The sequence below is a fragment of the Helianthus annuus genome, chromosome 2, assembly GCF_002127325.2.
Source record: "Helianthus annuus cultivar XRQ/B chromosome 2, HanXRQr2.0-SUNRISE, whole genome shotgun sequence".
Classification (NCBI taxonomy): Eukaryota; Viridiplantae; Streptophyta; class Magnoliopsida; order Asterales; family Asteraceae; genus Helianthus; species Helianthus annuus.
This window is the reverse complement of record NC_035434.2, coordinates 170,768,181-170,784,948: the sequence shown is the minus strand read 5'-3', so window position 1 is coordinate 170,784,948 and position 16,768 is coordinate 170,768,181. Positions and strand designations below refer to the sequence as shown.

Sequence of the window (16,768 nt, the reverse complement as noted above, 5' to 3'; positions counted from 1 at the left end):
TACACTGTTTCACACTACTTGAATCCTTCAATCTATCGTTGGAATAACATTTATAAAATCGGCCCGGCCCGATAACAAACGACACGGGCTTTATATACTAACGCATGATGGAACGATCGAAACATACAAAAAGCCCAATAGTTGGGCTTCTCCCAAAATCAATATGCTGACTTCGGCCCATCTCACTGGGCTTCAACCCTAAATTCCAATATCAACCGTCAAGTTTGACAATTTTCCCAATGGGCCCCTCTACTTTTCAACACGTTGAACAATTTCAACAAAACACTTTTCACTAATCCACAAATTAGTAAAAATAAATCAAAAGCGTCCACACGACAATCCTTCCCCACGCGCACATTCTTACACCCTCTCCCACGCACCAATCAACCCCCAGCTCAAGAATCATCAAACTCCATCATTGGCCGTACTCCTCACGCGCCCATATTCACGTAAACAACTTAAAACAATACTGTTATTTTAACATTATTTACAAAACCACTATCCAAAAAGCTTTCAATATTTTTATTATTATTATTATTATTTTTATTTTCACTGTGTGTGTGTTTTCAAGTGTGAAACAACAGGTGTAAATAGCTTCTAAGAATTAGGGTTTCAAAAAGCTAGAAGAAGAAGAAAAACATCTAGAATTGATGCTGTTGAAGCTGTTGAAGCTGTTCATCTTTGCATTCTGCAAAACCCTAACCGTTTGATTTTGTTAATTGATGTGTTATTTTGCTGAAATTTACTAAAATTAGACGATACGAAAGTTCGAAACCCTAGTTATTCGATTTTGGAGGTTTGAAGGTGTTTAGGATGTTATTGAAGTAAGTTATTTGGTTCAATTGGTTATCTGTTTACTGTGTGTGTAGTTTAGGTATAATCTGTGTGTTTTTGTTTAGTGTTGGTTGTTGAATTGGTTTTGACTTGATTGATTGATTGTTTGTTTTGGTTGTGTGGAATTGTGTGGAGTAGTTGAAGGTTTAGAGGGGAAGGAGGAGGAAGATATGGATGGGGAGGATACGAAGGTAATGTTGGCATGTGTAATTTCGGGGACGGTTTTCGCGGTGTTGGGGTCGGCTTCGTTTGCGATACTTTGGGCGGTTAATTGGCGGCCGTGGCGGATTTACAGGTACCTTGTCGTTACTTAATTTTGGCTGACAATGAGAAATGCAATTACCTAATAAAAAACAGATATTGGACTTGTTAACAATGGTGGTTGATGAGCTTGTGTGTGAATTGTGATTGTAAAAAGGCGAAAATTAGGGGACTTGAGAATGTTGCTAATGGAATTTTGTAAGCATTGATAACTTTAGGGGTTTAGTTGCAAGATTAATAGATGATATGAAAGTATATAAAGTTTTGTTCTTTCTGCATTTTGAATACATGACCAAAACATAGTCAAACAAACACATTCTTGAGTAGTTTCTTTTAGTCGTTTGAAAAGTATGAAAGTCTATATGAAACGAGGAAGAACCTTTATACAAGCTACTATTCTAGATCATAGAAGTTCACATGCTGTACTATCAACTATGTTGTACCCAACCTTAAGTGGGAAAAGACACCAATTAATGAGAAGAATACTCAAAATCTCGTCTTTTTTGTTTCATTTCCGCGTACTTGGTGAACCAAATGCCAGTTAATGGTCCAATGCAGAAAGCATATGATAGAAACATGTTACGGTTTTACCTCCTCCAGGTGTCTATCATGCCTATGTCTATGTAAAGGAACTTTTAAACTAACACCATTAGTTTGTTTTATGACGTTCTTATTTTACTGCTTTACACAATCCTAATTGGTTTAAATTATTAATTTATTATATGACCTTTTTTGCCAATATCAGTTGGATCTATGCTAGAAAATGGCCAAGTTTCTTACAAGGGCCTCAACTGGGAATATTATGTGGTTTTCTTTCCCTGTGTGCATGGATAGCTGTCATTTCTCCAATTATAGTTCTAATCTCATGGGGATGTTGGTTAATTATAATACTGGGGCGAGATATCATCGGTTTAGCAGTCATCATGGCTGGAACAGCTCTGCTTCTAGCATTCTATTCAATCATGCTTTGGTGGAGAACACAATGGCAGAGCTCGAGTACGTCTCTCTTGCAATTTTTCATTTTTTCAAACATAAATGAAAATAGATGATGTAGCGTTTTCATGTTTATGTTCTTGAAATAGGGGCGGTTGCTGTTCTTCTACTTCTGGCCGTTGCATTGCTATGTGCATATGAACTGTGTGCAGTTTATGTGACAGCTGGCTCAACTGCTCCGCAACGGTATTCACCTTCTGGATTCTTCTTTGGGGTGTCAGCAATTGCTTTAGCAATCAATATGCTCTTCATTTGCAGAATGGTCTTTAATGGTAGGTTCTTACTTATTGAGTTTGATTTTTGTAATATTAGTTTTTGTGCCTGTTTATATTAATTATATTTTTGAGTGTGAACTTCTACAGGTAACGGTTTGGATGTTGATGAATATGTTCGAATTGCATACAAATTTGCTTATTCTGACTGTATTGAAGTGGGCCCCGTTGCTTGCTTACCTGAACCACCAGATCCAAATGATTTGTATCCTAGACAGTCTAGAAGGCAAGTACCTTCATTCATTCTTGAAAGAACTAATACTCTGTTCATTGTAAAGATAACATTTTCACAAATAATTCACTTATCCTTTTTTCTAAGACTTTGATCATTATTTCAGGGTGTCACACCTTGGGCTTCTGTATCTCGGGTCACTACTTGTACTTCTTGTGTATTCTATATTATATGGTTTAACAGCAAAGGAGTCCAATTGGCTTGGGGCTATAACATCAGCAGCAGTTATAATTCTTGGTATACTTTAAACTAACCCCGTTTAGTTTAATAATTTCTCATGACTGATTTTTCACACCATTTAATTTAAATTCTTAGATTGGAACATGGGTGCCTGTTTATACGGTTTTGAGCTTCTTCAAAGCCGTGTCATTGCTCTCTTTGTTGCTGGCGCTTCTCGTGTTTTCTTGATTTGCTTCGGAGTTCATTATTGGTCTGTTTCTCTCTCCCTACATGATTAAACATTGTCTGTATTCTTTTAGAGTAAAATGCCATTTTGGTCCCTGAGGTTTGGCCAGTTTTGCGACTTTCGTCCAAAGGTTTGTTTTTCCGCATTTGGATCCAAAAGGTTTGAAATCTTGCCATTTTCATCCGTCTCGTTAACTCCATCCATTTTTCTCCGTCAAGCCAGAGGTATTTCAGTCTTTTTTGCTAACTTAAAGGGAAATTTGGTCTTTTTTACTTTATGTAAAAAGACCGAATTGCTCTTTAAGCTAACAAAAAAAGACGAAAATATCCCTGACTTAACGGAGAAAAATGGATGGAGTTAACGAGCCGATGAAAATGGCAAGATTTCAAACCTTTTTGATCCAAATGCGGAAAAACAAACCTTTGGATTAAAGTCGCAAAGCTGGCCACACCTCAGGGACCAAAATGGCATTGTACTTTTTTTCACTTTTTATATCATCAACAATTTCTTTTTTGGTAATTTTAGGTATCTTGGGCACTGTATTAGCTATGCGGTTGTGGGGTCCGTTTTACTTGGTGCAGCTGTAACCCGTCACTTGTCTGTCACAAACCCGTTAGCTGCAAGAAGAGATGCTTTACAAAGTACCGTCATCCGTTTACGAGAGGGCTTTAGAAGAAAAGAACAAAACTGTTCATCAAGCTCATCAGAAGGTTGCGGGTCAAGTGTCAAACGAAGTAGTAGTGCTGAAACGGGCCACCTCGGTAACAGCACACGTTGCATAGGTGACCCAAACAGCTGGGCCTACATGGAAGGTGTCAACAGTGAAAAAAGCTTAGATAGTGGAAGACCGAGTTTAGCCATACGAACCAGTTCGTGTCGGTCTGTTATTCAAGAGGGTGTGGTGGGCCCGTCGAATTTCGACATGAACGGTGGTTCATTGGTAGTTTGTTCTAGTAGTGGGCTTGAGAGTCAAGGATGTGAGTCTAATGACTCAGCTAACCAACAGGTGCTGGATTTAAATTTGGCTTTAGCATTTCAAGAAAAGTTTAACGACCCGAGAATTACGTCTTTACTGAAACGGAGAGCACGCGCCGGAGATATCGAGCTGACTAATTTGTTGCAAGATAAAGGTTTAGACCCGGATTTTGCGGTGATGTTGAAAGAGAATGGGTTAGATCCGACAATTCTCGCGTTGTTGCAAAGAAGTAGTTTGGATGCAGATAGAGATCACCGTGATAATAATGATATAATAATTACTGACTCAGACAATGCTAATAATGATTTGCATAATCAAATATCGCTATCTGAAGAACTTAGGATTCGTGGGCTGGAAAAATGGTTAAAAATTTTTAGACTGCTTTTGCATCATATTGCTGGTACACCTGAACGGGCTTGGGTTCTTTTTAGTTTTGTGTTTATTGTTGAAACTGTAATCGTGGGCCAGTTTCGTCCGAAAACCGTTGAAGTTATCGGTGCAACACACCAACAGGTATATTGAATTTCAAAATCTTTAGGGTTATATTTGTCTTTTAATCCTCATATGCAAAATGCATGCAGTTTGAATTTGGGTGTGCGGTGTTGTTATTGTCGCTCGTTATTTGTTCCATTATGGCGTTTCTTCGGTCCCTACAAGCCGAAGATATGGTGATGACTTCAAAACCACGGAAGGTACAATAACATACAATTTTAGTTATGTTCTATGTTTTCAGTTATTAATTATTGTTGAATTTTCTGTTTAATCTGTTACGATTTTTCAGTACGGTTTTATTGCTTGGCTACTGAGCACTTGTGTCGGTCTTCTGCTATCCTTCTTGAGGTACAATTGTTCGTTTTTTTCCAAGTTCTGCCTTTAACAGGTGTCAATTTGTTTGCTAATGATGCATGTTACTTGTGCAGCAAGTCATCTATTCTTCTCGGGTTGTCTTTGACTGTTCCACTCATGGTAGCATGCCTTTCTGTTGCAATTCCTATTTGGATACGTAATGGCTACCGGTTTTGGGTGTCAAGAGATAATTATGGAAATCAAGTCGGAAGTTATCGTTCTTTCTGGCTGAAAGAGGTTTGTTCTAATCTTCATATGTTTTATATTTGATATTGTAAGCTGTTGATTCGCACAAGTTATAGGACATAATTTACCTGAAGAAATCGTTTCAATGTAGGTGGTTGTTCTTTCGATCTGTATATTATTATTCGTTGGATCAGTATTAGCTCTTGGTGCAATAGTCTCTGTAAAACCTTTGGAGGATTTGGGCTACAAGGGTTGGGCCGGTGGTCAAAACAGTATTAAATCACCATATGCATCACCGCTCTACTTGGGCTGGGCCATGGCTTCCGTAATTACTTTAATAGTTACGGGCCTGTTACCCATTGCATCCTGGTTTGCCACATACCGGTTTTCTCTTTCCTCAGCGATATGTGTAGCCATATTTTCAGGTAAAAATACCAATAAATAACTATCGAGTAAAATGCCTTTTTCGTCCCTGAGGTTTGGCCAGTTTTGTGACGAAGGTTTCTTTTTCCACATCTGGATTCAAAAGGTTTGAAATCTTGCCATTTCATCTGGCTCGTTAACTCCATCCATTTTTTCTTCATTAAGTCAGGGGTATTTTCTTATTTTTTGTTAACTTAGAGGGCAATTCGGTCATTTTACTTTATGTACAATATGTTAAATGCTTGTACATAAAGTGAAAAAGACTGAATTGCCCTTTCAGAAAAAAGACAGAAATACCCTGACTTAACGGAGAAAAATGGACGGAGTTAACGAGCCAGATGAAAATGGCAGAATTTTAAACATTTTGGATCCAGATGCGGAAAAACAAACCTTTGTATGAAAGTCGCAAAACTGGCCAAACCTCAGGGACGAAAATGGCCTTTTACTCATAACTATATTATTATTATAAACCAAACAAGTCTTTGTTGCTATAACTTGTATGACAGTCTTTTTATATTTTCATTTTTGTTTTTTTTACAGCTGTTTTGGTTGCATTTTGTGGTGCATCGTATCTCGAGGTTGTTAACTCTAGAGACAATAATGTTCCTGAAAAAAGTGATTTTCTGGCTGCATTACTTCCTTTAGTCTGCATCCCGGCTTTGCTATCACTCTGTTCTGGTTTACTTAAATGGTAAAGTCTCTTATATCTAAACTACGAATGTTACCCGCCGCGCTTTGCGGCAGCATCGAAACGTACAATAACTCGAATTTATATTGTTGAATGAAAACATATTATAAACGCCTGACTCATTTTCTGACAAAATTTACGCCAAAACATAGACTAACTGAAAACGTACATAAAAATAAGCATGTAAAAAGTATTATATTTGACCCGACGTGTTTCCATAAAATATTGCGTACAATAAAATAAGCATAAAAGCGTATTACATTTGACCCGGCTTGTTTCCAAAAAAAAATTACGTCGAAACGTGAACCAACTTGAATTTATACCGACACGTACATAAAAATAAACATGTAAGAGAATATTTTTTTTCCAGTTAAAGAATGAAAGTATGGGGTAAAAAGTAAAATTGAAACTTTAGAAACTCAAGGGTGAACAAAATGATAATTTACAAAGTTTTTAGAAAGTTGAGGGGATGTAATTGTTAATATTGAAAGTTGAGGAAAAAACGAAACAGTGTGGATACTATTCATCGATTCACACTTTTTAATTTTTAATATATACTTCATTAATATATAACCTGACATTAAATAATGAATTACATCCATGGAAAATGACTTGCAGGAAGGATGATAACTGGAGACTTTCACGAGGTGTTTATGTGTTTGTCATAATCGGTCTTCTTCTTCTTCTTAGTGCGATTTCAGCTGTTATGGTCATAATCGAACCATGGACGGTAAGTTTACAAAATTTACAATTTTACATATTTACCCCTTGATTCATCATTCACGTATGTAACATTGTATTAATTTAATTATATATGTTTCAAATGGTAACAGATCGGGGCATCATTTCTTTTACTTCTTCTACTCATTGTTCTTGCTATTGGTATCATCCACTTTTGGGCTTCAAATAACTTTTACTTAACCCGAATGCAAACATTTGTTGTTTCTCTTCTTGCGTTTCTACTCGCCCTTGCTGCTTTCTATCTTGGATGGCTTCAAGGTAAATAAAAAGACCTAATTTTTGGCGGTTTTTTTCCTATAGAAGGTTAAAAACAGGCGTATAAGTGTATAACACAATCTTATTTCAATTTTGCAGACAGATTTTTCGTTGGAGCTTCTGTTGGTTACTTTTCATTTTTGTTTCTTCTGGCTGGCAGAGCATTAACTGTAAGTCATACATACAGAATAACCTTGATAAATCAAAATTAAAAAATGAGTTATTTACTGAGATTACATAGTATACAGTCATCTTAGATTTTCTAATAGATTTAGATATAAATATATAATACTAGTTTTCTTTACGTTAAAGCGTAAACGAACTCGAATTTATACCGACACGTTCATAAGAATAAAAACCTAAGAAATTAGTTTTAGGGTAAGCTTGAAACTTTATAAACTAAAGGGGGTAAAAGTGGCATTTACAAAGTTAGAGGGTTACCTTTGACATTATAGCAATTTTTGAGGGTAGAATGGGTTACATGTCAAAAGTTTGAGGGTTAAAGAGAAGTTAGAAAGTAGGGGGATGGGGATCATTTTTGTCAAGTTAGAAAATTAGTTTTTGTCAAGTTAGAAATTTGAGGGTTGAATTTTGTCAATTTAGAAAAAGTTGGAGTGATTTTTGTCAATTCAGAAAGGTGGTCGGCACCGACTTTTCAATTTAAGATTATATATAATAATATAATATAATATTATTTTAATATTTATTATTATCTCCTCCGTAGGTGCTTCTTTCACCTCCTATAGTAGTATATTCTCCACGAGTGCTACCCGTATATGTCTACGATGCTCATGCAGATTGTGGGAAAAACGTCAGGTTTGTTGGAATCTCCAGTTTGCCCCTCGAAAAGTGCTTTTTTATTTATGTGGTCCATCCATTATTTTTATTATAGCATTGCTAGTACGGTAGCAGCTCATATTTCTGTGTGTGTCAACAGTGTTGCTTTCATTGTTCTTTACGGGATTGCATTAGCAATTGAAGGCTGGGGCGTTGTCGCAAGTTTAGTAATTTATCCACCTTTTGCCGGAGCAGCCGTTTCAGCAATTACACTTGTTGTATCATTTGGATTCGCCGTCTCCCGTCCATGTTTGACTCTCGAGGTTTGACTTTTGACCAAGACATTTATTCTTGATTTCTTGTTTGACTTCCAGTTCCATCCATGTATCTAACTGATTTTTGCACTCTTGTTAACAGATGATGGAAGATGCTGTACACTTTCTCAGTAAGGACACCATTATTCAAGCAATTGCCCGATCCGCCACCAAGGTATATTTAAAGATTTTTTCGAGTAAAATGCCATTTTCGTCCCTGAGGTTTGGGCAGTTTTGTAACTTTCATTCAAAGGGTTGAAATCTTGCCATTTTCATCCAGCTCGTTAACTCCATCCATCATTCTCCATTAATGCATGGGTATTTTCGTCTTTTTTGTTAACTTAAAGGGCAATTCGGTCTTTTTCACGTTATGTACAAGCATTTAAAATACCCCTGACTGAATCCGTTAGACCGAATTGCCTTTAAGTTAACAAAAAAGACAGAAGTACCTCTGACTTAACGGAGAAAAATGGATGGAGTTAACAAGTCGGATGGCAAGATCTCAAACCTTTTGGATCTAGACGCGAAAAAACTAACTTTTGGACGAAAGTCGCAATACTGACCAAACCTCAGGAACGAAAATGGCATTCTACTCGGTTTTTTCAGTGGAATCCTTAGTAAGTTTTCCTTTTTGGATTTATTTAAATGGGTTTTTTTAATCCTTACGCAGACAAGAAATGCTCTATCGGGAACGTATTCGGCTCCACAGAGATCCGCCAGCTCAGCTGCTCTTTTAGTCGGAGACCCCAACATCACACGTGATCGAGCAGGAAATTTCGTGCTCCCGAGAGCAGACGTCATGAAATTAAGAGATCGTTTGAAAAACGAAGAATTGGCTGCAGGATCGATTCTTCTTAAAATAAAACACGGGATATTATTCCAGCACGATTCAACCAATGACATGGGTTATAGAAGAGAGATGTGTGCGCATGCTCGAATTCTGGGTTTAGAAGAAGCAATCGATACAGAATGGGTGTACATGTGGGATAAATTTGGTGGTTATTTACTTCTTTTGCTTGGTTTAACCGCTAAAGCTGAACGTGTACAGGTGAACATCATTCAACTTTCATATCATATTATCATCACATTTTCATGTGACATTTTAAGCATTTACATTATTTATGTAACCTTTTATTTTCTGTTTCTTAGGACGAGGTTCGGTTAAGACTCTTTCTTGATAGCATCGGGTTTTCAGATTTAAGTGCTAAAAAGATCAAAAAGTGGATGCCGGAAGACCGTAGGCACTTTGAAATTATACAAGAGAGGTAAGGATCCGAATCAAGATCTCTTTTTTTTTTTTCAGAAACTACGTGACGTGATAATTTATAGACTCAATCAACCCAACTCGTTTCCAAACTGAATTTACGTTGAAATGTAGAGTAATCCGAGTTTATACCCAACTTGTTTTCAAACAAAATTTACGTCGAAACGTAGACCAACTCAAAACGTACATATAATAAACATGTGTGGGCATCGTATGCAGTGTGATAAAGTATAGACTACAATTGACCCGACTCCGAACGAAATTTACGTTGAAACGTATAGTAACTCAAATTTATACCCTCGAACGAAAACGTATTATATTTGACCAGATTTGTTTCCAAAATCCAAACAAAACTTATGTCAGAAAGTAGTCCAACTCAAAACATACATAAAAATAAACCATTATATAATTGACCCGACTCGTTCCAAACAAAAATTACGTTAAAGCATAGATGAATTCGAATTTATACCAACACATATATAAAAATAAAAAAGTAAGAAATTAGTTTAGTGTAACCTCGAATCTTTAGAAACTTGAGGGGGTCAAACTTCAAAGTGACATTTACAAAGTTAGAGGGTTACTTTTGACATTTTATCAAAATTTAGGGGTAGAAATGAGAAATGTCAAACTTTAGGGGTAGAAATGGGTCGGTGGTTTTTACCACCGACCTTTTGTTTTATGGTTATTATAAATCTGATTTATATGGCACCTTTATTTTTAAATGTGTAGTTATATAAGAGAGAAGGAGATGGAAGAAGAAATATTGATGCAGCGACGTGAAGAAGAAGGGAAGGGTAAAGAGAGGAGAAAAGCTCTTTTAGAAAAGGAAGAAAGGAAATGGAAGGAAATAGAAGCTACTCTCATATCTTCTATTCCAAACGCCGGAAGTCGGGAAGCCGCCGCCATGTCAGCAGCCATTAGAGCAGTCGGTGGTGATTCGGTTCTTGATGATTCATTTGCACGTGAACGGGTTTCAAGTATTGCACGGAGAATTCGTAGCACTCAGCTAGCCCGTCATGCCCTCCAGGTAATTTGATTTAAACTAGCTTTTTTACCCGTGCCCTCCAGGTAATTTGATTTAAACTAGCTTTTTTACCGGCTGCGCGTTGCGGCGGCGGCGTACGCGAAATGATAACATATAGACTACAATTGACCACATTCGTTTCCAAACATATTACATTTGACCCGATTTGTTTTCAAACAAAAGTTACGTTAAAACGTAGTCCAACTCAAAACGTACATAAAAACATTTTATAATTGACCCAACTTGTTTTCAAACAAAATTTACAGTAAAGCATAGACCAACTAGAATTTATACCGACACGTCCATAAAAAACAGAAGAAATTAGTTTTAGGGTAAGCTCGAAACTTTAGAAACTTGAGGGGGTCAAAGTGACATTACAATGTTAGAGGGTTATCTCTTTTACATTAATAGCAAAGTTTGGGGGTAAAATGGGTTACATGTGATGTCAAAAGTTTGAGGGTTAAAGAGGGAGCCTTTTTGTCAAGTTATAAAGTAGGAGGGTCATATTTGTCAAGTTAGAAAGTTGGTTTTTCAGTTTTTGTCAAGTTAGAAATTTGAGGGGTGAATTTTGTCAATTTAGAAAAGGTGGGGTTATTTTTGTCAAATTAGAAAGGTGGTCGGCACCGACCTTTCAATTTAAGATTATATAATTCAGATTCATTAGAATGAATGTATCATTTTATTCTTAGTTTTTTTTGGATCTAATATGATTATTGTTTTGGTTGTTAGACGGGAATCTCGGGAGCAGTGTGTGTTCTTGACGATGAGCCGGTAACAAGTGGTAGATACTGTGGCCAGATGGACCCCACTGTTTGTCTTAGCCAAAAAGTTTGTTTTTCAATGGCGGTTATGATCCAGCCTGAGTCGGGCCCTGTTTGTCTGTTGGGCACCGAGTTTCAGAAGCAAGTGTGCTGGGAAATTCTCGTTGCGGGTTCTGAGCAAGGAATTGAAGCGGGTCAAGTTGGGCTCAGGCTCATAACAAAAGGAGATAGACAGACTACTGTTTCAAAGGAGTGGAACATTGGTGCCGCGTGTATTGCTGATGGAAGGTAATTTATATGCAAATTATTATAAAGGACTATATATATATATACAGGGCTAGGATCATGTGAGAAGCACTAGGGTAATTAAGAAACGCGAGAAGTATCCTGGACCACACATTTTTCCTAATCAAAAATGCATTTTTATGTGTGTAAGTCGCCCTTTTTTCTATTTGATTTTTTTTTCTTTTTTGGGTATATACACGTGTATGTTGTCAATCTTTTAACTATACATATGTGTATATACGTGTTTAACATTGAAAAATAAGTATTGTACATCTACGTTTGGTAATGTACATATATGTACAAATGTGTATAAATGATTGCACGTATGTGTGTATATAAATGAAGATTATGGTTCTAAACATGTTTTTTCTAGTGTGTACATATGTGTAAATATGTGTATAAAATTGAAAAGTATCATACATATATTTTGATATTTTATAATATACAGATATGTATCAACCCCCCCCCCCCCCCAAAAAAAAAAAAAAAAAAACACACTTACAAACGTGCGATTTGAGGTAATTTTTTTTGCCTTTGAGAAATTGCGAGGTCCAAAATGCTTTTCATATTTCTCAATTAGCATGTGTTTCTCGTAGGATCCCAACCTATATACACACACACACACACACATCCTTCTAAACGTTTAAGATTTCATAATATTATATTTATCCTTTTACGGTACTAAAGTTTATCATATTTACTCATTTCATAGTAAGTCAGTTAATTTCACAAAAAATAAAACAATGCTGAAACATGGCCACAATGGTCAAACTTGGTCACAGGTATTTGCAAATTAATATATTTTTATATGCATATTATTATCACTTTCAGGTGGCATACAGTTACAGTCACCATTGACGCCGACTTAGGGGAGGCGACTTGCTATTTAGACGGCGGTTTTGATGGATACCAAACAGGGTTACCGTTACGTGTCGGAAACGGCGTTTGGGAGCAAGGAACAGAGGTTTGGGTCGGTGTTAGACCGCCAACTGATGTAGATGCATTTGGGCGGTCCGATAGTGAAGGATCTGAATCCAAAATGCACGTAATGGATCTTTTTCTTTGGGGAAGATGCTTATCCGAAGACGAAATTTCCGCTCTTCCTGCCGCCATGGGTTCTACTGAGTACAATATGTTTGATCTCCCCGAAGACAATTGGCAATGGACGGATTCGCCCCCTAGGGTACGCGTTTTTATTACTTTTTACTCTTTGAATTGCCTTTTTTACATTATATTTAGGCCTGTAAACAAACCGGACATTTATGAACTTGTTCGGCTGGAAGTTCGTTTATGTTTGTTACTTTGTTTATTTAATAAACGAACGAACATGAACAAAGTTTTTTGTTCATTTGATCAAACGAACGAACATGAACACATGCTGTGTTAGTTCATTTATGTTCATTTATTTACGTTCGTTTGTGTTCGTTTAAATATACATATATACATAAGCAGTTATATTTATATAAATATAAACATAAAAGTGGCTTTATAACTACTTATATAAATATAAAAAAACAGTAATTTGCCTTTCTAGTAAAAAAAAAAAAGCTTTACAATGGAACTTATCGTAATTGATCACTAATTTACGTTTAAAAAACTAGTTTTGGTTCGGTTGTCTTGGTGTATTTTGGTCAATTATGGTGGTTCATTTATGTTATTTCAATTATGTTCATTTGTTATGTTTCTTAAATTATGTTTGTTTAAGTTTCTTTGTTTATGTCTGTTTATGTTCGTGAACTGTTCGTTTAGTTTTAAACGAGCGAACATAAACGAACACGAACATACTCATTTTCTTAATGAACGAACATGGACACAAAAAGTTGTTCTGTTATATGTTCGTGTTCGGTTAAAGTTAAATGAATGAACGGTTCGTTTACAGGCCTAATTATATTTAGCGAATTGTACTTTTCTGGTTTAGGTTGATGAATGGGACAGTGATCCTGCTGAGGTGGATTTATACGATAGAGATGATGTAGATTGGGACGGTCAATATTCTAGTGGGAGAAAACGAAGATCAGAACGCGAAGGAATTGTGGTCGATATGGATTCTTTCGCAAGACGATTGAGAAAACCAAGAACGGAAACACGTGAAGAAATCATTCAACGAATGCTGTCAGTTGAACTCGCGGTTAAAGAAAACCTTTTGGCTAAAGGAGAAGCTCACTTTACTGACCAAGAATTCCCCCCAAATGACCGCTCGTTGTTTATAGACCCCGATAGCCCGCCTTCTAAATTGCAAGTTGTGTCTAAATGGTCGAAACCAACCGAAATCGTTAACGAAAACCAGTTCGGTTATAATCCATGCTTATTTTCCGGCGATGCAAATCCTTCTGATGTCTGTCAGGTATGAATCAAAAAGTTCGTTTGATAAAATTTATTTGTTTTATTTATTTATATATTTTTGCATGTTCAATTGCTTTTGAACAGGGCCGGTTGGGTGATTGTTGGTTTTTGAGTGCGGTTGCTGTTTTGACCGAGGTTTCTAGAATATCGGAAGTTATAATTACACCGGAATATAACGAGGAAGGAATCTACACCGTCCGTTTCTGTATTCAGGTACAGATTCGTTAGAAGTTCTTGATACCGTGTTTGATCTATTATAGAGATAACATATACATAAGCCACCCAAGGATGTTGTTTACGCAAGAGTAAAGTACACGAATGGTCGTTGTGGTTAACCAAAATTTTGGATTTGATCCCTAGCTTTCTAAAAGTACACGGATGGTCTCTGTGGTTTGCATTTTGTAATATAGCTTTTGCCACATCTAGAGTTATAAAATGACAAAAATGCCCCTCAACTATAAGGGCGCTTTTGTCATTTTGTATTTTTGGTAGAGTCTTTGATCGAAGTGACCAATTGATACATGGGTGGCTATAGTGTAACCTTTTAAATACTCGTGTGGTTATACACTTATACACACAGGGTGGGGTTCTAGAGTGAACACTAGTGTATTTGCGAACTGAGTGAACAAATCCTGGCCATTGATCTACACACGTGTATGGCCAGGATCTCATCATCAAATGGTAAAATACACTAGTGTATTTCAACATCAAATCCTGGCCATTGATCTACACCCGTGCATGGCCAGGATTAGTTCACTCAGTTCGCAAGCTACACTGGTGTTCACTCTTGAACCTAATCCTATACACATTATACCTTAATTATTGTATCTAACTTAATTAATGATCTTTATGTATAAAGGGAGAATGGGTCCCGGTAGTTGTTGATGACTGGATACCATGTGAAGCACCGGGAAAACCGGCATTCGCCACAAGTAAAAAGGGGAACGAATTATGGGTATCTTTATTAGAAAAAGCATATGCCAAACTTCACGGGTCCTACGAGGCCCTAGAAGGCGGGCTAGTCCAAGATGCACTTGTTGACCTAACGGGCGGTGCGGGTGAAGAGATTGACATGAGAAGTTCACAGGCCCAGATTGATCTCGCTAGCGGGAGATTATGGTCGCAGTTACTACGGTTCAAACAAGAAGGTTTCTTGTTAGGTGCGGGAAGCCCGTCGGGTTCGGATGTGCATATCTCTTCAAGTGGGATCGTTCAGGGCCACGCGTACTCGTTGTTACAAGTACGAGAAGTTGATGGACATAAACTCGTTCAAATTCGAAATCCGTGGGCTAATGAGGTGGAATGGAACGGACCGTGGTCCGATTCATCACCTGAATGGACGGACAGGATGAAACACAAGCTTAAGCATGTCCCTCGAGTACGTTTATAGACTAAACTTATATTTTCGTCCCTGAGGTTTGGCCAGTTTTACGACTTTCGTCCAAAGGTTTGTTTTTCCGCATTTGGATCCAAAACGTTTGAAATCTAGCCATTTTCATCCGACTCGTTAACTCCATCCATTTCTCTCGGTTGAGTCAGGGGGATTACATCTTTTTATGCATTCCTTTGATTAAACGAAACACACTTTAAGAAATAAAGTCAACCTCTGTTGACTTTATTTTATAAAGTGTGTTTAGTTTAATTAAAAATGTCTAGAAAGACGGTAATACCCCTGACTCAACCGAGAAAAAATGGATGGAGTTAACGAGTCGGATGATAATGGCAAGATTTCAAACCTTTTGGATCCAGATGCGGAAAAAGAAACCTTTGGACGAAAGTCGCAAAACTGGCCAAACCTCGGTCGAAAATGGCATTTTACTTTTTATAAATGTTGTATATAATATACATAGGCGACCCAAATATCAATATGATTTCTTATGTTTTTCAAACAGGCAAAAGACGGTATATTTTGGATGTCATGGCAAGATTTCCAGATTCATTTCCGTTCAATTTACGTTTGCCGGGTCTACCCGCCCGAAATGAGATACTCAGTTCACGGTCAATGGCGCGGTTATAGTGCCGGTGGCTGCCAGGATTACGACACGTGGCACCAAAACCCACAATTTAGAATCCGAGCCACTGGTTCAGACGCATCATGTCCTATACACGTCTTCATTACCTTGACTCAGGTAAGTCATAAGTGCTTGTCTTTAAACAACATATTACGCGAAGTAACATTCTTTAGTCGGGTCGTTAATTAGTTATGTATTCTGTTGGTTTTTAGGGGGTGAGTTTCTCGAGAACGACAGCTGGATTCAGAAACTATCAATCTAGTCATGATTCGATGATGTTCTATATCGGAATGAGAATAATCAAAACACGAGGACGTCGTGCTGCTTATAACATATATTTACATGAGTCCGTAGGTGGGACCGATTACGTAAATTCTCGAGAAATATCTTGCGAGATGGTGTTAGACCCCGACCCGAAAGGTTACACAATAGTACCAACGACAATACACCCCGGAGAAGAAGCACCCTTTGTTCTTTCCGTATTCACCAAAGCATCCATCACCCTTGAAGCTTTATAAACCGCCATGCACATAGCCGTTTTATGGGTTTAAAATTTTAAAATTGGGACCGGTTGGTGAACCGATTTCAAATTGGTGGTCCACAAGCATGGTATATAATGTGTGTTATAAGTGCGGCTGTTGTTCGATGAAGCTTTTCTGGGTTTAGAGAACGGGTTTTCGGGTTTTGGGTCGGGGTGGGGTGGGGTGGTGTAAGAATGTAATGATGTAAATGAATAGGAAAAGAGATAGAAAAGTTGAGTTAGAGAGAGGGCACTAGGTGCAGTTTTGAGGGGAGGTTTATATGTCTGCATTATGTACATGTTGACCGCGTTTTTTATTATTGAAATGGAAAAATATCCGCTTCTAATTTGACCG

At 37.3% G+C, this 16,768-nt stretch overlaps 1 protein-coding gene across 1 annotated transcript; it reads left to right on the top strand.

Moving 5' to 3' along the window:
• Nucleotides 1-556: 556 nt before the first annotated feature.
• LOC110927194 (calpain-type cysteine protease DEK1) lies at nt 557-16,768 on the top strand. The gene is made up of 29 exons (XM_022170818.2): nt 557-824; nt 973-1,129; nt 1,841-2,091; nt 2,178-2,360; nt 2,451-2,586; nt 2,699-2,829; nt 2,908-3,022; nt 3,524-4,487; nt 4,556-4,666; nt 4,756-4,814; nt 4,895-5,057; nt 5,158-5,431; nt 5,970-6,120; nt 6,736-6,847; nt 6,951-7,116; nt 7,213-7,283; nt 7,838-7,929; nt 8,051-8,213; nt 8,308-8,379; nt 8,875-9,252; nt 9,354-9,469; nt 10,198-10,495; nt 11,222-11,541; nt 12,370-12,721; nt 13,457-13,882; nt 13,966-14,094; nt 14,741-15,259; nt 15,774-16,010; nt 16,106-16,768. The coding sequence occupies exons 2-29, from the start codon at nt 1,005-1,007 to the stop codon at nt 16,409-16,411; spliced, it is 6,420 nt and encodes a 2,139-aa protein (XP_022026510.1). The 5' UTR covers nt 557-824; nt 973-1,004; the 3' UTR covers nt 16,412-16,768.